Genomic DNA, 24,460 nt, shown 5'->3' on the forward strand with positions numbered 1-24,460 from the left:
GAATTATTACTCCTAAAGAGCTTTTACTCATTAAAAAAAGATGGATATGAAATAGCAATTTTGTTATGGTGATAGCTTTTTTCTACATATACATTTATTGCCATTTTTATCCTTTATATATATATATATATATATATATATATATATATATATATATATATATATATATATATATATATATATATATATATATATATATATATATATATTGCATTTTATCCTCTTTTTTTACATACACATTTATTGCCATTTTTATACTTTTTTATTCCAGAAAACGTCTGAAGACCTGCAAGTTACCGAGGACAAGGTTAACCATCTGAACAAAGTCAAAATTAAGTTGGAGCAAACTCTTGATGAGGTTAGATATTTTACTTATTTCAGTATTTTTACAATCGAGTCACACTACAGCGTTTGATTTCACAGCTTAGAAAAGTAAATTTCCGACAGAAATAAAATTAGCGCATTATTCTGAAAGTTTAAGACTCATTCAATACATGTATTACTTTGCAGGATATAAGCTCACAAATACTTCGTTGTAAGTAATATCTTTACTAAAGTTAAAACAAATGCGTATATTCTTTTTTATTAATTTTGTTATTTTTCATCAGATACCCAGTACTTTACAAATAAATTCAATTGAGAGAATTTTAAAAGGATTTTGAAGTTAAGCAAAAGAATGTAGATTTCTGTATGAAGTAATAAAATTTCATAGAACAAAATTTCATACATTTTCAAGAAAAGTCCCATGCGTATATTACTATCGAAATATAGTTTTTTGATGTATGCATTACTTAACAAAACTTTAATTTGTTTTAAATAAAAAAATATTGATCTTTTTATTACTTTTTATAGTTAGAATGTAAATATTCTCATTTTTACAGCTGAAAAGAACTCAATATATTTCAAGTTTATTTTTTAAAAAATATTTCTCTGTTTACCGTTAAAAAGACACAGTATTCTGTAAAATGCCCTGTACATAACATCGAGTGCTGCGGAATAATACAAATTATATTTTGATGTAACAATACTTTTCTAGATGGAAATGAATAACATTTTATATATTTTATGCGTTAGTTTGTTTTCTTTTTCAGTAAGCTTTTGCTGGTCTCACTTACAGCTTTTCTATTGCAACTTATTAGTTTTAAACCAAATGACCATTTTTCTAATTCAAATGATTGCTTTTGTGCTGGCTATAGACGATAACAAATTCAATGCTGCTTAGCACAAATTTGCAATAAAAATTGCAGTTTTCATAGAAATTTGTACTAAAATGCATTGTACAATTTATTTATTAAGATGTTTTGCAAAAACTTCACTATTATAAAACGAATTCGTATTTTACTGTTAAAAAATTCTTAATGTTGATAGTTTTAAGAAATTCATTATTGTTTTCTGAATTTGGGGTTATTACATAAAATGAATATGACTATTGTTGATCAGAAACTGAGAAAAGTTTTTAATCATAAATTATTTCATTTTTTACGCATCAGCTGGAAGACAGCCTAGAAAGAGAAAAGAAATGCCGGGCTGAAATGGAAAAAATGAAACGAAAAACAGAGGGAGACCTAAAACTAACACAAGAAGCTTTGATAGATTTAGAAAAGGCTAAAAAGGAAACTGAACAAGCAAACCAAAGGTTTAAAATGCATTTTATACATAAAAAGTACTTATTTATATTTGAATATAAGAATGTATAATGTATCATTTCATACTTTAAAAATTTACAACCAATAGGAAAGAGAAAGAAATGGCCAGTCTTGCAGCTAAATTGGAAGATGAACAATGTTTAGTTTCAAAGCTACAGAAGCAAATCAAGGAACTTCAGGTGTGTTGAATGTATTTCCTATTTTCAGAGACTGTGTTAGCTTCATAACTAAGTTTTAAAAAAAAATTAAGTTTGTTATTTTCGTTTTTTTTTTCTTTTGTTTTCTTTTTTTTAAATCCTACATAAAAAATGAACTTTTTATATGGATCATAAGACTTTTAGATTTAAAAATCTGGATACTTGTTACCTTATTTATTCATTGTTTATCTTTGAACATTTTAAGATGCAATCCATTAATTATTTTTTACAATAAGTAATATATTTCTGTGTGTTTAAGTGAATTCAATCTTTTATTATTATTATTATTGGATAAATCTTCCAAAACCTGTTATGAGATAGTATTTCTCCATATTTTTTTCTAGCAAGTATCAGCCTATAATTTTTAAATTATTTTAAATAAATATGCAAACTTATTTTTTGTAGTCTAGTTTTCAACTGTAGTTAATGTATTTAGTCTTAATTTTTGAAATATTTTCTCTTATGAATAGGCAAGAATAGAAGAATTAGAAGAAGAACTTGAAGCAGAAAGACAAGCTAGAGCAAAGGTATGCATTTAAAAATTCGATCGATATTTTATTTAAATATGATATAGAGAACGAGTGTAGTAAATTTTTTGCCATTTCCAAGGAAAGTTTAAAACTACAGTATTATTGAAATGTGTCTAGAAATTAAATATTTTAGTATTGATTTATATTCATTTCAATAATTCTTCGAAAAAAATTTTGTATGTGGTATAGTTTGATTTTCAAAGGATTCATAAAAATATTCTGATATGAAGTAACAGTAAAAATACACTGATGTCTGCTGGAATATTGACAAGTGTAACGAAAAAATCTTTATTGATATTTGGGTTTTCCACTCACATCAGCAAGCTTTTTTTTTTCTTACTGTGTAACACAAAATTAAAAGAAAAATCGAATCTTTGATTACCTAGGTGATTGTAAAAGATGCCATAATGCAAAAGTTGAGTATATTTTCAAATTGTTTTTGTATTACATAAAAATCAAAACCAATTCAATCTTAATAACATACCTCAATTATTTAATACTTAAGTTATGAAAATATAATGCACATGATTTATTGTATTTCCAGTATTAGTCAATGTGAAAAATGCTTCAACGATAACGTGATATTGCTGTAATAAAAACAGACATCAAGAAATAGTGATATGTCAAAACCAATTTCCTACAAACCCTTCTCAGAAAAAATATATATGCATTTTTCTGTTTCCCATAATTGCCCTCATAAATTTTATTGAGGTTTTTTCTAACTGAATAAACTCAAGATCAAAATGGAAAAAAAAATTTCCATTTTGAATGGAATTTTTGGAAGTAAAGATTTCCATTTCCAAATTTCAATGGAAAAAAATTAGCAAATTATGATATCCAAGACAAATAAATTATCATTTGAAAGTAATGATAATTTATTTGTCTTAGCAACAATGTATTTGATGAAATAATCATTTAAATTAAAGGCAATAATGAATGTGATCGCTCAAATTTAGTGTTGACAGCAAAAATGCATAAATTTAAATGTCTGCATGTGTGTGTGTTTTAATTTATTTACTGCATTTATTCTTTTATAGTGTTTCAGTTCTATAATGTCAAAAATTACACTAAATTGCAGTTATTTAGATCTATCTTTGTATCTATAATAGGCTGAGAAACAAAGAGCAGACCTTGCTCGAGAAATTGAAGAACTTAGTGAAAGGCTTGACGAAGCAGGTGGTGCAACATCTGCACAGGTAATTTAAATAAAATGAATGCAAATGTGAAAATGTGTTAAAACATTATTAACTTGTTAAAAATATTATAAACTTGATAATTTCAAACTTTTGTTTCTAATTAGGTATTAATTATAGTTCTTATTTAGTACCATTTTTTAAGTACTGTACTTACCTGTTTTTCCTTCATTTTTATGTATTTTAAAAAATGCATTCACTTTATGTTTCCGCTCTATCTTTTAAAATGTTTCATGCTGCAAAATGTATTTCCTAACTTTAAGTAGTTGCACCTGAAAGTGAAATAAAAATAATTTTCAATCCCAAACATCTAAATTTAAGTGTTAATGATCATGAAATATGTCTTATTAAATATTTGTTCCTTCATAATGTTACTATACATGTGCGCAAAGCATCGACGCAATACTATTTATCTTATTTACAATCAAAGGGGTTCATATGCACTTTTCAAAGAAAAAAAAAGCAAGAGAGAGAGATGAACAAAACTTGCAGCATTTTTTATTTTTAGTGCACTAATAAATAACAAAAAAATGCTATTAATCCTCTACACAGATATTTAACTTAAAATATGCAATATAATTTTAATTTTTATGAGAACAAATCTACAAATACGCTTGTTCAAAATAAATTCACGATTTATGTCCTTATTTTTTTTTAAATCTTCCAAAATTTATGCCTTAATTTCTTTATGAGTGTTGTATTCGTACTTAGCTGTTAGCCATAATCATGCTCTTAATGATATTCAGATATTTCTAATCACAATTGATGAATTTTGAACTAACATTTTATAGTTATTTCTAAATATGAGGCATTCGTGGCTCTTTCACAAAATAATTGCTTTAAGGATATGAATTTTCAAGTTGCAAAACAATGGTAAACTATTCATGCAACACTTTTTGCTACTAAAGTGAAACCCCGTTACAGCGAATACCAATACAACGACATATCCGTTAGAAAAAAATAATAAATGTTCAAACCTGATTTAACATCCATTCCGTTACTTGAATTTTCCATTACAAAGAAATTCCCGCTTCAACGAACAAAATTTGCGGTCTCTTAAAGTTCATTATAACGGGATTTCACTGAATAAATTCGGTTAATGTCTCCTTTATATATTATACGCTTGACCATTAATTTGAAAAGTCTGACATTGAGCGTTTTGATTATTTAGGTTGAGCTGAACAAAAGAAGAGAGGCAGAAATGACAAAACTGAGGAGAGATTTGGAGGAATCTAATTTGCAACACGAACAAGTTCTTTCTAATTTGAGGAAAAAGCACAACGATGTAATAGCAGAAGTCAGTGAGCAATTGGACCAATCAAATAAACATAAAGCGAGGTACAGACCATAGATTTCTATTGTGGAAATTTATATATAATCTTCAGCTGTGTGTTTGTAACGTGCATTGCATCTAAAATGCAGTGTGCTCCCTCTGCCCTGAAGTTTTTTTTTATTTTTTTATTTAATTATTTATTTATTTATTTATTTATTATTTTATTTAATTATTTATTTATTTATTTATTTATTATTTTATTTATTTATTTATTTATTTATTTATTTATTTATTTTTTTTTTTTTGGAAGTACATTACAACCTTGTTTATCCGGAATAACTGGGACCAAAAGCAATCCGTATTAATGAAATCCGGTTAATGTGGGCAATATGGAGAAAAAGCGAAACACATTCTTAAATAAGCAGACGTATGTTTTATTATGGCAAAAAAAAAAATGCTTTGTAAGAAAACAACATAGTACCGTTTCTTCAAAATACTTTTTAACCCCCGACACACAACAGGAAGGGAGTTATAAGTTTGACGTGTCTGTGTACCTATCTGTGGCACTCTAGCGCCTAAACGGATGGACCGATTTTGAAAAAAAAAAATGTTCGAAAAGGAAAGTTGATCGACAGTGTTCTTAGCTAGGTTGCATCTTTGGATGACATTAATTAATGAAATTAATTAAAAAACCTCTAAAAAGTTTTTCGCGATTTTTGCAGTGAAAACATAGTTAAAAATTTTTAAATTTAATGCCAAAATAAAGAGAATTTTTTTCCGCGTCTGATAGAATGTGTTTGGAACTTCCATGTTTCATAGAATTCGAATTATAACGTTTTTTTTTAAAGCAGATTTTAATAACGGCTAAGCCTTTATTCACGCGATGGATAACCGAATTCATTGTTGACCGACGAGGAAATAAAACGCAATGATTTAAAATTTTTATCTGTTGCCAGTTTCTATTTGATAACAAATAAAATACTTGACACTCATTTTTAATAACATAAGGCTTTTAAAAGGATTTTCAATTTTCCCTCTTGATTCTACAGTTGCGACTCAGTCGCGGGTTTTTTAAATTTTCAATTTTATTCATTTATAGTTCAATTGCAGTGGTATCGAACTGACGCTCCAAAGTGCGCCATATGTTTGTTAGATTACTATAATTTATTGTAGGACCTATGCATTAACTCTACATTTAATCAAAATAAAAAGCGAATATTTAGTATTTTTATAGTTCCGTTCTTGCTACTACAATTTAAAACTATTGTTTAAGTGAATATATATATTTTTTAATTCTATAAATTTGATGCGGATAAATCGGAGATCCGGAGAAACAAAGTTTACTTTTTTTTTTAATTTTATTTATTCATTTATTTACTTTTTATTTATATTTTTTTCCATCCTTACATATATCATTAAAGTAAGGTTGAGAAAATATAAGAATAAAAAGGAGGCACGTATCAAAAGAATAGATTTTATTTCTTGTTGAATAAGAACAAAGGAAAATGTTGTTGTTTTTTTCCTTAATTTAACTAAGTGGAAAACTGGACAGTCAATCTTTGGAGTATGGGGCAGAGAGATTACAGATTTGTACTTCTTTTGTGAAAACACTTTTTTTTTCCTTCTTTACTCATTTGTTCACTCCGTAGATATGAATGTATGCTTTTTTTTAATTATTTTAATTATGTTTTGAATCATTTTTCAGGTTAGAGAAAGAAAAAGCTCAAATGAAAGGGGAACTTGATGATTTAAGATCAAGTATAGATCATGTTAACAAAGAAAAGGTAGCGTCATTTTTATGGTGAAAACAGTCTAAGAACTTCTTGATCGATGTAACTCTTTAAATTGCCTTTTATTGACGGATGACTTATAAAAAATGCAATTTTCAAATGCAAAAATTATCAACCTTATACAAGAGGCTTTACTAATCTAAATTATACAATTACATTTAAGTTGTTGTTGTTTTTTAGAAGAGAGCAATAATATATTACAATAATCTCTCTGCATACTATTTTTTCTTTCTCCTTTATTGAATCATGAAAAACATACTTACTTTGTTCAGGCAATTAGAAAACCTGCAAATTAGTACAAGACTAAATTTATCATTGTTTTACTTCTGAAATTAAATATTTTTTCATAAAAGTAAAGTAGTTATTTTCTCCTCTTTTCATTTCCACACCTCAAATTTAACTAACCTGTCAAATAACAGGTACTACTTTTGAACGATTTCAATAAAAAAAGTTCATCTCATTTTAGAATCTCCAACACTAGTATATGTATTAATGTGTGTTTATTGTGGAAAATGTCAGTAACAGAGCTACATAAAAATAGATAATTATGTTTTAAAATATTAAAGCTTTTTGATTACACATATTATTCTACTTAATTTTAATATCTTGACGCAAAATATAACAACATTTAAATGAGTTTTTGCTTTTTTCAAAATTAATGCATGCCTCTTAAGGTTGCGCAAAGGTAAAGGTTTTCTTTTTTGAAAAATGAATCTCTCTTTTTTTAAATTACTCTAAAGTAATAAATCCAAAACATAAATAATGAAAATACTAAACTTTAAACTTTAACTTCATTTTCAATAATTTCTGAAATCATAACACTATTTTATATTACTTTGCATTTATTGAGATTACAAATGGAAAATTATACAATTACAGAGACGTTATCATCAGACAGAATTTAAAAAGTCTATTGTATTCTATGTATCTTTATTCAAGTATCTTTTAAGATGCACTTCTCCGTATTGCCACCGAAAATCACTTTTTCTAAATCTTCTAAATTCTATTGCTTTATTAAAGACAAATGCATTAATCCCCCTCCACCCTTTTCATAAACACATTTACCATATTTCTAAATCTAACGATATTAAATTAGCTTAAATGACTGAAAAGCGATTTTTCTGACAATCGCAATTTAGTACGTATTGTTCTTCTAGGCCAATGCTGAGAAGCAAATGAAACAAATGGAAATGCAGCTCATGGAATTACAAGGAAAAATGGACGAAGCCAACCGCTCCTTAGCAGATTTTGACGCAACTAAGAAAAAACTTGCAGTTGAAAACGGAGATTTGTTGCGACAGCTTGAAGAAGCAGAAGGACAAGTCTCACAGTTAACAAAATTAAAATCTTCTCTCATGACGCAGTTAGATGAAGCTAAACGAACTGCAGATGAAGAAAGCAGGGTATGAAAATTTACATTTAAAAGAAATAATACTCAAAACGGTTTCCGTTTTTAAGATGGCTTAAAAGCTTAATTATGAATGTTAAATTTCATAAATTATGTTTAGATCCTTTTAAACATTAATTTATAAGTTGATTTTTTGTGCAATGCTTTATGTGCTGAATCATTTACCTCTTCATATTAGGAAAGGGCAGCAATAATGGGAAGATTCCGTAACGTAGAGCATGATATGGATACTTTAAAAGAACAGCTGGATGAAGAACAGGAAGGAAAAGCAGATTTACAGAGGCAGCTTAGCAAACTCAATGCCGAAGTTCAGCTTTGGAGGTCCAAGTACGAAAGTGAAGGATTAGCCCGACTTGAAGAACTTGAAGATTCAAAGTATGTTGTCACTAAAGAAATACGTTGCTTATTTGTTAAATATTTTGCAATATAGTGCGATTCGAAAAGAATGTTATGGTTTCGTTCGTATGGTCAAGTAAAAGTGGTACAAAAATGATTTTTTACATATTCAAATCATTATTAAGATGTTCAGTGTACCCTCCTAGAGAAGCCACAACGATATTTACACCTACATTCAAACTCCCACCTTACACATTGTAGCACGTCCGCAGCCACAGAAGCAATTGCTGCAGCGATCCAGTTTGTCAAGATTAGCAAGTAGGTGGCTACAAACACAATATTCAAAACATGTTCCCAAGGGGGGGGGGTGGAATCACACGATGTTAACTCTGGTGAACTATAGGGCCAATCCCGAACATGTCATGTAACACAATTAGTTTATGACGTGACATCTAGCGGTACACAATTGGGGCGACCACGGCAATTACCGACTTGGGTTTCATCGCTATTCCGCCCCTGTCAACATTGACATGTTGTGCCCCTACAATCTCCAAATTAACTGTTCATGACAACTTACGACTCTAGACGCCGTGGATTAAGATATAAGATCTGTAATATAGGAGCCCCACTGCCCACATAATTACGTAAGGGTTAAAAGGTGGGGATTTAGAGTTACCCAGGCCGCACCACGGGGAGACCCCACCATTATGGCCCCTGACATCTAGCGGCACCCAATTGAAATTTTGCAACTCGCTACTTTATTCAAGCTGCACCAAAGAACTGAAGATTCAATGCTGCAATCGTATGAATCCCCACCATTCTTTTGTAGTAAGTTACCGCCCTAAGCCAGGGTAAGGCAGAAATACTTAAAATACACCGCCAGCTCAGTTATTCCATCCGAGTACTGCAGTTTCGTGCTTTTTAGCACTCATCAGCCCGAAATAGGAATTACCTGAGTCGGAGGCGAAAAACCTTTTAAGGGAGCCAAGAGAGTCCATTACTCGGTATAAATACATAATATGCATCTGATCTTACGAGTAAAAGTCTAAACATTACTTGTCTTACGTAGTTAACCCTATTTTTCTTCAAATAAAATGCTACTGCATTTACATTAGAAGCTATCTACTAATGATGTTACTTTTGTTTTCCATCACATTTGAACCCCTTCCTTCTTTGTTACACAGTGTCACACATTACCTACTCCCTCTCCTTCCTTTGTCACATATCATTACATAGATATATTCTTATTTTAAAAAATGCATGATGGCATACTTCTTGTTACCTCCTCCCTCCCCTTTGTCACAAACTGTAGCAATTTCATGAACTCTCCCCCCCCCCCCTCCCCTTCAACGCGTGACACCATTTGAGGCAGTGAGAAGCAAAGGAATGTAAGTGGACTACTTAAAATTTCGAGAAAATCGCGATTAAAGTTCACATCCTAGACAGACTTTTATTTAAAAAAATTATAAACCATGATGTACAACAGTACCTACTATGGCTACTAGTACTATCTCTTGCCCCAATAAAGAGGAGAGGTTCCCCTACCATTTGTACTGGTTACCTCCAAATTTTTAATTTTGTCACTTACATCCCTTTGTTTCTCATTGCCTCATTTGTGGACGACCCTACCCTTTACTTACATACATCTTTAGGCTGTTTAATTTCATTCAAACCAAAAAATAATCTAAATTTCATGTAACCTAATTAGTTTACGACGTGACGTCTAGCCGCAGCCAACTTTTGGTAAAACTATTGACACACTGACAAATTTTTTAAAATATATTACTTGTTTTTCTCTTTTTTAATTACATAAAATATTTATTTTAATAGGAGAAAGCTACAAGCCAAATTACAGGAAGCCGATGAAACTATCGAACAGTTAAATGCTAAATGCAGCAGCTTAGAGAAAACGAAAACACGATTGCAAGGAGAGTTAGAAGATATGTCTATAGAAGTCGAAAAGGTCAATTAGAGTATTTTTTGTAATTTTGTCCTTACTTATTCATTTAAACTTTATGCATGACATATGTTTCCTTGCATAATCAACAGGCCAATTCCCTTGCAAACGCATTGGAGAAAAAACAGAAGAACTTTGATAAAATTATTGCTGAATGGAAGCAGAGGGTGGATGACTTAGCTGCTGAGTTGGATGCTTCACAAAGGGAATGCAGGAATTATTCAACCGAAGTATTCAAACTTAGAACACAATACGAGGAAAGTCAGGAGCAATATGAATCGGTTAGAAGAGAAAATAAAAATCTCCAAGGTATATCTTTTGATTTAACTCCACAAATATGTCTTGTGAAAGGACGTTAATACTACATGTAAAAATTGATTTGAGGATTGAAATCAAACAATATTCATCAGCTCCACAGTTTCAAATATAAAATAATTCGATCCTAAACTTAATTTGGCAATACTCATAAACAAAACAAACTTAAGTTTTTTTCTCGGCATGTGCTAGAGAAAACAGGAACACAGTTTATTAGTTACCTCAAACTATGCACTATTATTCTATCCTGTTTCAACAAACCATCAGCAGGGAAAAATAGCTCTTTGGGAAAAAAATTAAAGACTTGATTCTAATGAAATTTATACATTTGCTTTTTGCACAATAATTTTACTCTTTATCCTCTAAAAAAAATAATTGCATTTTAATAAATTGCATTTAAAATAATTTTATCATTTTAAATATATCTTCAAAAAACATTATAGAATTATCCCATTCATATTGAAAAATTCTTCCGTGAGTTTGTAGCTCCTTACAAAATAAAAGTGTTTACCCTAACATACATGAAATTAACTATATTATACATAACTTTAATATTTTAAGAGCTTGATTAAATAATAAATTTTAACACGATTGTTTCAGATGTATTTTATTAATGTGATTATCATTGTTCGATTATAATTACTGCATTCAATAACAGGTGAAATAAAATGTGTTTACACAATTTTCCTCAGATGAAATAAAGGACTTAATGGACCAACTGGGTGAAGGTGGAAGGAGCGTTCATGAATTAGAAAAAGCTCGTAAACGTTTGGAAATGGAAAAGGAAGAATTACAAGCTGCTTTAGAAGAAGCCGAAGCTGCTTTGGAACAGGAAGAAAACAAAGTACTGCGAGCACAATTGGAACTATCTCAAATTAGACAAGAAATTGACAGACGGTTACAAGAAAAAGAAGAAGAGTTTGAAAATACCAGGTATTATGCAAATTACTTACAGTAAAACCCCGATTATCTGAGTTAATTGGGACATTATTTAAAAAAAATAAACTTTACTAACGGCTCGGTTAACAGAAACCTCGGTAAATCGAAGCTCGGTTAATCGAGCTTCTACTGTATATCAAATGTTGAACAAATATGTTTATGTGTTCAAATCAATATATTTAATACTTTTATCAAATCAAAATAATAAAACCAGTGTAGGTTATTTATTTTTTGCACTCAAAATGTATATTTAAGAATACAAAGTCACAAATATGCTTTGTTTTAAAAGCTAATTAAAATATCATTAATTGTATTTTTATATCAGTCTCAGTAGATTGGATTTTAATTGCTAATTATGTCGCATGCACTATATGCTTTTGCATTATGCACTTAAATAAAAAAAAGGGCTAAAATATACCGACGGAGGCACAAGTTCTTACAGACAATTTTTTCCTCAGAAAAAAGTGGGGTTTTGACAGTGATGCAGAATTAGATAGGATATTTGGAAGCACTGAAAAAATACCAGGTTCAAATTGCAGGGCCCCACTGCATATGTACTGTTAGGTCCCCAAGTCTCTTAAATGATATGTTCATTTTTTAGTGAAATCTAATTTTTGAAAATTTTCAATATTGCAATGAGATAACTCTATTTATATAGCATTTAGAGATTGTTATACAAACATTTTTGTATTTCAGGAAAAACCATCAAAGAGCAATTGATTCTATGCAGGCCAGCTTAGAAGCAGAGGCACGTGGCAAAGCAGAAGCATTGCGAATGAAGAAGAAATTAGAAAGTGATATTAACGAACTGGAAATTGCTTTGGATCACGCCAATAAAGCCAACGCTGAAGCTCAAAAAAATCTGAAGAAGTACCAAATCAACTTGAAGGAACTCCAAGCCGCACTAGAAGAAGAACAACGGGCAAGAGATGAACTTCGAGAACAATATGCCATGTCTGAAAGACACTGCAACGCCTTGCACGGAGAACTGGAGGAAAGTCGACAACTTATGGAGCAGGTTTGTATTTTCTCTACCCTTCAAGCGCAAAATTGAACCATTTCCAGTGAATTAATTGGAAATTTAGATGCCGTTAAGGGGTACCATTTTTTCCATACAACTAATACTCATACATAAGCCAGACAAAATTTTTAGTTTGATTTTGATGACAAAATTTTAGTTTTGAAAAAAGAAGTTAGAACAATAGGATTAATGAGGGAGAAAATGTGCTTAATAAATTGTTGACTTGAAAAAATCTATTTATTTTATTTGCAAGAATCAAAAGCTAAAGATTCAAAAAGCTTAATTTATTGAGAATCACAAACAGCTTCTCCATTTGAACATAGTTTCAGAAGAAAAGAAAAAAAAAATCGACTCTGTGTGTATTAGAAATGCGATTTGACTAATACCGGACTTTTTTCCTTCTTTTTCCTCTTAAGAAGTTAGGGGGCTGACGTATTATATCAGTTGACTTAAACACAATCATATATTAACAGGTGTTCATGAACACCTGCAGATATCTTCCTTTTTTTAGAGAGAAATGGCAGATAATCTTGCAATGTCATCTTCCAACTCCATCAAAGGTTAACTATTTGTAAGATAGTTCGTTGAATATTACTTTTAAAACATTCGTTTTTGTTCTTGTTTCTTAGTTTTCTTTCATATGATTTTAAAACTTTCTTGTTTAAAAAAAAATGTTGTAGAACTTCCGGAGGGAGCTTGCATTCCTTGCTATTTCTCTAATAAGAGCACACATAAATAATTCAAAAAGTATATTGAACACATAATTTTCTCATTCCTGACAAAAAAAAAATTTTTATCCAACAATGATATTGTTTCACATTGTGTGTGATATTTAGCAAGTTCTTTAGCACAAATACCCTTTTACTGTCCAACCACGGATTGCGTGGAATTTTCAAACGATAAGACGAATCTATGAATAAGGGGGAAAAGTAAAATTTGATGCTCGTATTCCGCTCATTTGAATGAGACTGCTTCTATAAAAGCTGACATCGGTAAAAAATAATTGATTCGTCCATTTTCGGCTGTAAAACGGATGCTTGTCTTTCCATACAATCCGTGGTCAAACAGTATACGATCTCGTCAGCTTTCTTCTTTCTATTTGACAAATTTGTAATAGAAATGCATGCAAAATAACTCTGGATCCGATAATCATCAAAAAAATTAACAGGAAATTCTTCTTCATTATCTTCAACTTAAACACTTCATCAGGACTGCAGTTTTCCTTTTGATGTTTATTTTACTATTTGATGTATGTCTTTCAGTCCGACAGAGCTCGCCGATCTGCCGAGTCCGAACTCTCTGAAGCAAGAGACCAGTTGAATGAGCTGACAGCCAACAATGCTTCCCTATCCATGGCAAAGAGGAAACTCGAAGGAGAAATGCAAGCACTGCATGTAAGGATATTTAACGTTTACCTACAGGTTGACATTGCATGCCAAAACATGTGAATATTATTTCTCTTAGTTTTAATCACAAACAAAATGCTTGTCGGTAAATAAAAGTACACTTGCTCTTTCATAAACTTAAACTTTTATTACACGGGCTCCTAATTGGTTTTTCTCCTGTTTCTTCGAAATGTAGTCCCTTTTTTTTCTCCTTTTCCTTTAAACTTGAAAATTTCAGTTTCATTTTGAATTTGTCCTGCAACATTGTTCATGCATTTTCTTTCTTTTTTCTAAAGAAATATGAATACGTTGTTCACACTTCGATAATTTGTAAGTTTTTAATTAAATGGGGGCACTAGAAATCGAAATTATTCTGGTTGTCGAAACTGTTATGGCTGTTGGTGTAAGTAATTTGCTCATCCTAGTTTCTTTTTCAAAGCAAAAATATAATCAAAACATAATTTTTCAACCGTTTCATTGGTAATAACTAGCCAATTATTAAACAATCGGCAAAGTGGCCGATTACTAATTAATTCCATTTTATAGGCACTTCCCTAATTTTAAGATTAAGGTCCCTTTCCGGTCTCCCACTTTTAAAAATGTTAGTTTCTTTTCTTCCTAGGAACAAACCAAAAAACTGTTGTGATCCCTATTATTTTTATTTTTTTTTCTTTGATTTATTTTTTAAAAACCTTTATTTATTTATTTTTAGAAATATTGTTTTTGATTTTAAAAACTAATTCATTCTGTTATTTTTAATTCTGGATTAAATAGTTTAGCAACATTTTAAAACTGATTGTTCATCGATGTTCAGCATTTAATTAAATGCATCAAAATTACACAGGCTGATCTGGATGAAATGCTCAATGAAGCCAAAAACTCGGAAGAAAAAGCAAAGAAAGCCATGGTCGATGCTGCGCGTTTGGCAGATGAATTAAGATCGGAACAAGAACACGCTATGCAGCAAGAAAAGATGCGCAAGTCTCTTGAACAGCAAATGAAGGATCTGCAGGCAAGATTAGACGAAGCTGAAGCAGCTGCACTTAAAGGAGGAAAGAAAATTATTCAAAAGCTTGAACAAAAGGTATTATTATGAGTAATTATTGTACTCAATTACGCTGTTTTTTCATGTAACATTTATCGTGTACTTTTTCCATGAACTTTTTATTCAACTTATCTACATGGAATGCATGCTATTCTATTAGCGTTTTCATGTATATTGATGGTATCTTATACATAACTTGTTCATCACTACAACTAGGACACTGACGGTCTTTAAAAACTACAAGGGCCATTCATGAAATACTTATTGTTATATTGTTTTGAAATTAAGATTTTTTACTTGATGCATAAATAGTTTCTCAAGTGAATGCTTACCAATGCTCTCTGAAAACTGTCATGCATCTAGCCATTTTCAGCTTATATGAAGCTAAAGCTTCTGTGAAAATTTTAACACAATTACTTTTTTAGAATTATTATTTCGGGACTCTACATATAACCAGGGGAGTACCGAGCGCAAATTTTTGTATTTTTGGAACGGCGAAAATATTCAATTTGCCGAATCATAAAATACGCAAATGCATACATAAGTACATCTAATGAAAAGGGACATTCGGGCATTTAAAATTGCATTATGGTGATTACATTCCCAAATTTGCCGAATCATTAGACAAAATTTGTCAAACATGAGTTTTTGGGAGGTCACAGCAACCACTTGTGACCCCTCATCGGGGAGCTCCTGCCTGCATAATGACTTAGTTCAATTTAGACATTTTCATAAAAGTCATTTAAAAAGTTCAGTCTTTTTCAACGAATTTTTTGCACGATTCTTGTCTGCTTTACATAGCTTCAGTTTTTATGTAGATATTTTTTCTTTAATTTTGTTAGTTCATATGTTTAGGTATGTTTATGCAAAAAAACTTTCTATAAGATAAATTTATAAGGGAAAACATTTTTTTAGTCTCGAACCTATCTTAGGCTCTATTATTTATTCATTTGTCATCGGCCCAATTGAAAAACGTACATAGACATGATTGAAGTAATAATTGTTACCCTTTAAATTTTGTATTTAATTAAACATATTTCTTACGAAAGCAATGTTTTATGATTGCAGGTTAGGGAGTTGGAGAATGAACTCGAAAATGAACAAAGAAAACACGCTGAAGCTTCTAAAAATTACCGCAAAGCTGAACGAAGACTCAAAGAAGTTCAATTCCAAATGGAGGAAGACCGCAAAAACCATGAACGTATGCAGGACCTTGTAGATAAACTGCAGCAAAAGATCAAAACATACAAGAGGCAGATTGAAGAAGCTGTAAGTCAATATAAAATGTGCTATAATTGCATGAGCCGAATTATATTTGTTATAGTTTGTAATTGATTCTTGCTACAGTGAAGGACATAATTTCAAGTCATTATCTTTAGAAGCTCTGAAATTTTACATTTATGGTCAGTATTATTGTCTTCATTTTTTTATCTAAAATTTTTCAATTTGTTTAAATAATATTTAAAAACCTTTATTTCCGATATAAAAATTTTCAAAAGCATCAGAATTTCAAAACATTCATATTATTCTTTTAAATCATTCATAAGCTTGAAAGAAGTTAACAACCGAGTTAACAAATTTCAAGCATTCTGCTCTGAAAGTCATTGTCATCAAGACATATTTCTGCTACGTGATAGAAGATATGAATATTCATTAATTGCAAACATTTAAAGTAATAAGTATTCAAAACTATCTCTTAGGAGGAAATTGCTGCCCTCAATCTCGCAAAATACAGAAAAGTACAGCAAGAACTTGAAGATGCTGAGGAACGTGCTGACATGTCTGAGCAAGCATTAGCAAAATTACGAGCTAGAAACAGAAGTTCAGCATCAGCAGGCCGCGGAATGAGCCCTGGAGTGAGTAATCAAAACTTTTATTTCTTCATTTTAAGCCTCCTTCTGCAGCCATGCATACGTATAAAAGGGGATATTTTGTATCAGAGGTGGCGAGTGGGGATTAAAAGTGGGCAAGAAATTTTTGGAAGCTGAAGACTTTACTTTTGGCTATCTTTCTGTGATTTAAGGGGGAGAGGCTTCGGAAACATTTCCCCACAAAAATTTCGAAGCTGAAGTATCAAAAGAAACGTCTTTGGTGATGTAAAGGTAACTTCCCGAAAATAATCCCGCAACTGGTGTCTCAAAAAAGCAAATTTAGAACATCTTTAGCAAACTGAGGGCAAGGCGTTCTGGGGTTCTCTTCCGAAAATTTTGTAGAGTTGAATCGTTTTAAAAACGTTATTTCAGAATATCATTGAATGACTTAAGGTATCCGACTACGTTGAAAAGGCGTTTTTCGACCAAAATTCACTTTTTCTCAAAATAGTTTTATTCAACAGCCCCATTCTTTAAGATTATGGAACATTTTGGTTTTATAATCTACGCGAATTAGAACTCACGTTATAAGCATTTAAATACTAAGCATCTGCAATAAAACGCGTGTTTACGTTTTTTGAAGAATGCAATTATTTCTCGATACTGGCTACGGAAAACACGATTTTGCAAATTCTATTCAGTATTCAAGCATAAAATTTGGCATGCCTGTCTTGTAAGTACTTGTGAGTGGAATAGACCACAGATTATGTAAATGATGAAATATTTTTTGATTTATAGCTTTTTTACCGAAAAAAGGTGACAAATTTTTGAGAAATTTCAGGATAAAGTCACTTAATTTGTCATAAACCTTAAAATTCTTGAAATATTTCTTAGCCTGCGGTCTGCTTCATGTGTAATATTTATACATGTGAAAAAATCTAAGCAAATTGTTTATAGCTAGTTAATTTTTTTTAATACAGTGTTTCTCCTAACTGGTAATTTTAGTCATTTTTGCCAAAAAATCACCCATTTAAAAAAAAATTATTGATATTATGGTTTATTTTTAAGCAAAATACATGTTTTAAGATCATTCTGCTTCTAAAAAAACATTAATATTATTTCATAACAGTGTTTAAAAAAAAACTGCTCCGAACCTAGTCGGATACCTTAATGAAGAAAGAATGAGTTCGGAAGATTTTCTCTTTTGGAATATATAAAGCCCTAAAACATCGATTTTAGTCTACCTTCAGTAACTTCAAAGGAAAATGTGGAGGACTACTTCCGAATCTGTTTCTTAATTGGAGGTTTAAAAACGCATTTTTACATATTTTTACTGTTGTTAGGGAGAAACGGGTTCGCTTTCTAGAAAAGTTCCGAAGTTGGAATCTTATAATAACACAAATTTAGGCCCTCTTTAAAGATACAAGAAGGAGAGAGCGTGTTTACGGGTTCTCCTGCGAAAATTTTTCCAAACCGAAGCCTAAAAAATGCAGTTTTAAGCTATCGTTGGGTGATCTCTCCAGAATTTTTTTTTTTCAAATTAAAATCTTAAAAACGTTCAGGCGATCTCTAATGACGAAAAAGGAGCAGGGGCGAACGTCCCTCCCCCCGAAACGCCGCCACTGTAGTACATTTTATATGTTTTCACTATGCAAGCAGCATACAGGGTAAAAAGCTCTAAAAGTCAGTCGACTTTTCAAAGCCTATAAATTATTTAACTATTTGCAATAAAACGATGCGGTTTGCACATGAATACTCAGAATCACGAAGGATTTTTGCTAATTAATGGGGGGAGGGGGATTAAATTAGTTGCTGTGTTTACTAAAAGTGGATGCTAGTGTTTTAAGCAGAATACAATCTTATCTGCATGAAAGAAGCAAACGAGTTAATTTTATATTACCTAAAGCCTCAGGATCTTGTTTAGATGTTGCTTTAAGAAATACTTTTGCACGAGCTATTTTCGAAGATTTAAGAAATGGAATTTAAAACTAATTTTAATAAAATTTTATCTCCAACTTCTGTGTTTCAACATGTTCACAGTTTAATTTTCTTGCTATGCCAAACTTTTTGCTATGGTAAGCTCTCTCAATCATCACATGTTAAATATGTTCGTTTTTCCCTCTCATTTTGAAAGCATGCACAATTTTATCCAATTGCTCATATCCCTTCTATACTTTCGTTGACGAAATTATTTTTTAAAAAAATGCTCTTCTTGAAAACAAATGTCTCAGAAGTTTTCAAAAATTACTATTTTATGTCACTTTGAACATGATTCAGGGTATAAATTTACTAATATTTTATGTTTCAGAGTATTGTCAAATCCTTATTGTGTACATTACTCATGTTGATAACATTTATGAATAAGGCTATATAAATCCAGTAGTAATACTTTTCTTTATTTTTATCTTCATTCATTTTAATTTTACATAAATGTTCTGATTTTTTTTCTAAAAAGATTTTGCAGTTATTAGGATGCATTAAATTTGACTCAGGAATGAAAGTATTACACTCTGCTATGTCTAAATCTCTCTCTATCACCCTGTCAGTTTATTTTAAAAGTTAGAAAGTAAAAATAAAAAATAATTAATCAATTCATCCACTTACTTGTAAGAAGTAGATAATAGAGATTTTGTAATTAATTTAGCTATTCAAGAACAGAAGCGCCCTGGAGTTAAATTTTTGGGAAGAAGAAAATTCTCACTTTGCTGAAAGAAACTCCACATTTTGCCGAATGATGATAATGTTGCCAAATCGTCAAACAAAATTTGCTGAATGATTATAAATTGTTCCGAATTGTCAGTCAAAATTTGCGAAATAAGGAAATGTTTGAAAGGTCATAGTGACCTATTCGAAACTGCAATAAACTATAGGGTGCGCTGCAACCACTGTCTAATGGCGGATGAAAAAGGTAAAACAAACAAATGCCGTAACTTATAACCTGCTTTGACGCTTAGTGAATGACAGTATTTTTTCATCGTGTTTGCGGGAAGCTTTCTTTTCTATTCTTCTGAAATTAAATTACACCAAAAACTGTCTGAAACCTGTAATTTACCCCAAAGAAAAACGTGGAATGGAATGTTTTACCTTTTTCAGTAGCATTGTTAATTACTGCAAGGTAGCGTATTCGAGCTCTGGAGTTGCGAATCAAGACCTCCCATCGGGGCGCCCCGTTCAAGAATGTTTGAACATTATGAGATATACATAATTACAAATAAATAGACTGTTTCTGACTACATAATTTAAACTTTTTCATGAAAATTAGTTTATGTTTGAAACTAAAAAGTAAAATCAAAATGGTTAATCAATTCATTATTTTTTAGTATGTTATTAATGCATACATATTCAAAAGAACTTTCTTCGCGTAATGCCTTATATGAGTACACTTTATTTGATACATATAGACAACGTTCATGTTTTTTTTGTTTTTTTTTAAATATAAATATAACTCTTCACAGTTAGGAATGTTTATTATTTAGGGAGTTCAAAGAATCAACTACTCAAATACGAAATGTTCACGATGAAATCGGACTTTGATACTCGTTGAGACATAAAACTTTGTTTAGCGATGTAAACAGCTATTAAATTTACTGATAAAAAATATTCTCACCTTTATTTTATGAATAGCCCATTGTGAAACCTGTAACTCGCAAAGTTAAAGCGTCTGATGAGTAAATTCTGACTCTTGGTCAATAATGGGTGAGACATTTATGATATCTGGTTGTGTGAATAAATAATTTGCTTATTGCTGTATAACAAGTGTTTTGCTTCAGAGAAAAAACAAACTATGCAAAATAATGCTTCATTTACGAGCTCTAATTCCATTTTAGCTTCAGTTAATAAATAGTTGCTGCTTTTATCTATGTAATATCGATGAAAATTTGAATCAAATATGTGTGCAGTGAGATATGTGTGTAAATTTAAGTACTTACATGCAATACACACTTAATATATCGAAAGTGTTTTGTCTTATTTAATAAGTCTGTAGTTTTCGAAGGCTTTTACATTTCTAGAAGTGCTTTAAATTGTCAATGATTTCCTTATCCAATGCATGTTTTTTTTTTTTGATAATTATTGCTCAACAATTACACATTAATAACTTATGTGAAAATTTATTATTATTATTTTGAAATATATATACATTATCCAAAGTTTATTACCAACTATTTGCAGATGCCAAAGTACAGACATTTTCGTAAATATTTATTTTAGTCATTGAATTGCGTTAATTTTTCTGAGGTTTTTTTGGGATTTCAATATTTAGTGCAGCAGAAGCTATGATGTATTGCAAGGCCCTGATTGTGCGAGTTGATTTTTAGTGACACAATAGCCTTTACTCTATGCCTAATAGGAAAAATAAAAAATCTCTGCGAGTAAAATTTGTTCCTAGTAGCTGTTGTTTACTCTGCACAGGTTTCTGTGCAGAGATTTCTGGCATACTGTAAAAGATTGAAGCTCATATAGACATTAAGTGTTAGATGTCCCTCTGTGGTAATTGTTTCATAAACATAGCAATTTATCATCTAGTTCAGCAATATCTTGTGATGGGTAGCTTAGTAGATAAGATTGCTGGGCTCGAAACTGAAGGGATCCAGGTTGTGGGCGAGCCTAATGCCACCAATCATCCAGAGTAAAAGAGCTCTTAAAATCTGTGGGTCCAAAAATCATGGGATAACTCGCTAGTAGTTAACTTGGGTACACTGCACTGGAGACTCTCCCCACTCCCTCAAAGCCATGCCGAAACTGTGGGGGTCTCAAAAACCCACCACTTGCCACGGCTTTAAATCCCCGATTAATTCAATTAAGATTGATAGGTGCGTGGATGCTCTTATTGGTTAACTACATATTTCAGGTGGATATAATGCTGAAAAAAAATCTATTGTTTAAAAAAACAAGCCAGTCGTCTAAGTTCGTCATTTTGAATTTTCCCAGCGTAAGAGCGGGGGGGGGGGCAAAGGGTGTATAAATGCAATTTTATCGGAAAACAGCAAAAACAATGATCTTGTAAATCAGTCCATTAATTTTTCAAAGCCAGGGAAATGGGGTCAATTGACCTCCCGTGACCCCTTTAATGACAGGCCTGCAGTCGTCATTCTTTTTATTGACAACTGCAGGTCTGTCGTCAATAAAAACAATGATTATTGAAATTATTATTATAAATTTTGTATTGGCATTGTTTAATTCAAAATCTCCGTTTTCTTTGAAAATGTGAATTCAAAATGCCTCATTCCGCACCATTTTTAAACGATTTAACTTTTCTTTTTCATACTTTTAGCCGTCTTCAAGATTCCACTCAAAACTGAATTTGTCAGATGTGCCTCACAACTATGGTCGCACACCTTATACTCCTGGAAAATTCAACTCTCATGAGTACTTAGACGACAGTGATCACTAAAGAATTGTGCTAGAAAGATTCTGATATTTCAAGAAATGAACTGAAACTATTCAAATAAAAACTAAAGCCTTGTTCAAAAATAGAATTGTTGCATCAAAATTTATGTAATATAAAATTTGTTGTGATGCTTTGTCTTAAAATGTACTTTGTAATTAATAAATTATCATCTAAAAACTCATGATTGCAATAAAGTCATTTTAAAATGTCATTTGCATATCGAGAATTCTATCTCAATCTCACACATTCTTTTTTTTTTTTTTCGTTGTAGAATAGAAATTATTTTGAAAATAATTAACATTGAAATCCTACCATTTTTAAATATTTAATATATAACACGTAAAATGTAACTTGTTCTAGTTTTTAATTAAATTCTTCACACAACGATTAACGTCATTAGCAAAAAGATAGTTAGAAATTTTCAAGTTTTACTGCTTTTATTAGTTTTACCTGTATGTATCTATGTAACGAAATCTAGAACTCAATTTTCACCCACTTACTGTGATTGATTGTGATCAGATTCCTTTGAAGTTTGGTATGCAACCTCAGACCCGATAATGCAATGTTCTGTAATAAAACTAACTAATTAACATTTTTTTTAGTTTATTTCAATTTTAATCAACATTTTTACAAAAATCCTTTAATATAAAAAATATGAGGAAGAAAAAAAGGCTCTCACAAATTAGAATTAACCGTCGATAGATAACCCTGATTTTTCTGCATTAGATAAAAATTTGTTCCAATTTATAACATTTATAGAGACACCTTATTCAAACCAGGAACAAGATGAACAGATGTGTCGTATTATTAGTGATATGTCCGATTATTATTTTCCAGGCGTTGATTGGAATAATTTTTACCCCAGTTATGGTAGAGAAGAGGAATTTTTGAAAATAATTGGTGACTGTTTCTTAGACCAAGTTGTAACTCAGGGAACTCAAGGGTGTGATTTTGGATATAGTTTTCTACGACATTGGAAGTTTTGTTCAGGGGTTGTGTGTAGAGAATCATATTAGAGATAGTGGCACAAAATTATTAGGTTCTGTATTAAATTTGATGCTTGTAAAGATGAAAGTTTTGAGTTGAAAAGTCGAATTCAAATTCTACAGTCTTCAGTAACATTTTGCTCCGTAGTTCCGGTCTTAAATTGAGTTTAGTCTAGGACTGTGACTAAAAAAGAAACCCTTATATTTGCTGTTAATTAAGAAAATTGGAACAAGCTTAATATAATGCAGAAAAAAAAACTCTTTCGAATGACATAGAATTTGAAAGGGTGTGGGAAATTTTTCTTCCCTTCAATAGGTAGAATCAATGAAATTTTAGCTCAAAAATTAATTACAAATACACTAATTTGAAACTAAAAAATAAAACAACAAGTGTAAACCATAGGGGCTCGAAGGAGTTTTGTACAAAATTTCAAGGCTGTTGTAGGTGCTATGGGGTCTCCTGGACTCAGGTCCGTCACGGACATTGTTTCCCAATTTCTTTGACGTTACATTTTATTAAGAGAAAAAAGCTTAAAATGTTTAAAAGTGAACAATCATAGTAAAAGTTCAGGGGGTAAAACTGTTCGGAGGGACAAAAATACTGACTTTGCTGACCAAAACTTATAAAATACTGACCAAGTCTACATAGTATAAAATGAAGTCTCCAAAAAGCGTCTGTTTGTTTGAACTCGCAAAACTCGAGAACTACACGGTCGATTTTGCTGAAATTTTCACAGTTTGTTCCTTTAAGTCCTGAGAAGGTTTGCAGACCTGTTCGAAAAAAATTCGACGAGTAGTTCTTATTTTATTCCAATTTAGGCCCAATTTTCACATAAATTCCCGAATATGGGGGTGAAAAATTACTTGCAAATAATAATATTATATATCGTTGGAAAGGGATGAATTTTCCGCGTTCTACGCAATTTGTTCCAATGCTCTAATTTAATTGCGGCGGGAGTTTTTTACGTTTTTAGCTTGAATTTTTTTAGGCTTAGCTAAAATTTATTCACTGCTTTCTTCACTAAATCAATCAATAAAAAGTGAAGGAATTGTCCCACAGTTTTCTTTTTGACAGCATTGGATAGAGCTGCTTTTTTTTACTCCAGATCTAACTCGACCTAAGGTCGAAAGTTTATACCTGTATCTCCATTAGAAAAAAAGTTACAAGCAATTAAATGAAGTTCAAAAATCTTTTCTCTATTAAAGTTTTTAACCATTTTATTTTGCGTTTCCACGGTA

The 24,460-nt window shown here is 31.0% G+C and overlaps 1 protein-coding gene across 8 annotated transcripts in view; it reads left to right on the forward strand.

The window, feature by feature from the left end:
• Positions 1 to 22,446, forward strand: part of LOC129228108 (myosin heavy chain, muscle-like) — a 107,161-nt gene extending 84,715 nt beyond the window's left edge. For all 8 annotated transcript variants that reach the window (XM_054862784.1, XM_054862753.1, XM_054862799.1 and 5 more), the window contains 19 exons: positions 272 to 358; positions 1,491 to 1,636; positions 1,735 to 1,825; positions 2,314 to 2,370; positions 3,483 to 3,569; positions 4,738 to 4,904; positions 6,545 to 6,623; positions 7,787 to 8,032; positions 8,216 to 8,412; positions 10,204 to 10,336; positions 10,423 to 10,639; positions 11,338 to 11,578; positions 12,281 to 12,602; positions 13,868 to 13,999; positions 14,835 to 15,074; positions 16,104 to 16,304; positions 16,736 to 16,891; positions 20,471 to 20,542; positions 22,119 to 22,446. In XM_054862784.1, the coding sequence (XP_054718759.1) occupies positions 272 to 358; positions 1,491 to 1,636; positions 1,735 to 1,825; positions 2,314 to 2,370; positions 3,483 to 3,569; positions 4,738 to 4,904; positions 6,545 to 6,623; positions 7,787 to 8,032; positions 8,216 to 8,412; positions 10,204 to 10,336; positions 10,423 to 10,639; positions 11,338 to 11,578; positions 12,281 to 12,602; positions 13,868 to 13,999; positions 14,835 to 15,074; positions 16,104 to 16,304; positions 16,736 to 16,891; positions 20,471 to 20,518 (2,847 nt within the window). In that variant the 3' untranslated portion in view covers positions 20,519 to 20,542; positions 22,119 to 22,446. The remainder of the gene's footprint in view (positions 1 to 271; positions 359 to 1,490; positions 1,637 to 1,734; positions 1,826 to 2,313; positions 2,371 to 3,482; positions 3,570 to 4,737; positions 4,905 to 6,544; positions 6,624 to 7,786; positions 8,033 to 8,215; positions 8,413 to 10,203; positions 10,337 to 10,422; positions 10,640 to 11,337; positions 11,579 to 12,280; positions 12,603 to 13,867; positions 14,000 to 14,834; positions 15,075 to 16,103; positions 16,305 to 16,735; positions 16,892 to 20,470; positions 20,543 to 22,118) is intronic.
• Positions 22,447 to 24,460: the final 2,014 nt, after the last annotated feature.

The sequence above is a fragment of the Uloborus diversus genome, chromosome 1 (genome assembly GCF_026930045.1).
Source record: "Uloborus diversus isolate 005 chromosome 1, Udiv.v.3.1, whole genome shotgun sequence".
Classification (NCBI taxonomy): Eukaryota; Metazoa; Arthropoda; class Arachnida; order Araneae; family Uloboridae; genus Uloborus; species Uloborus diversus.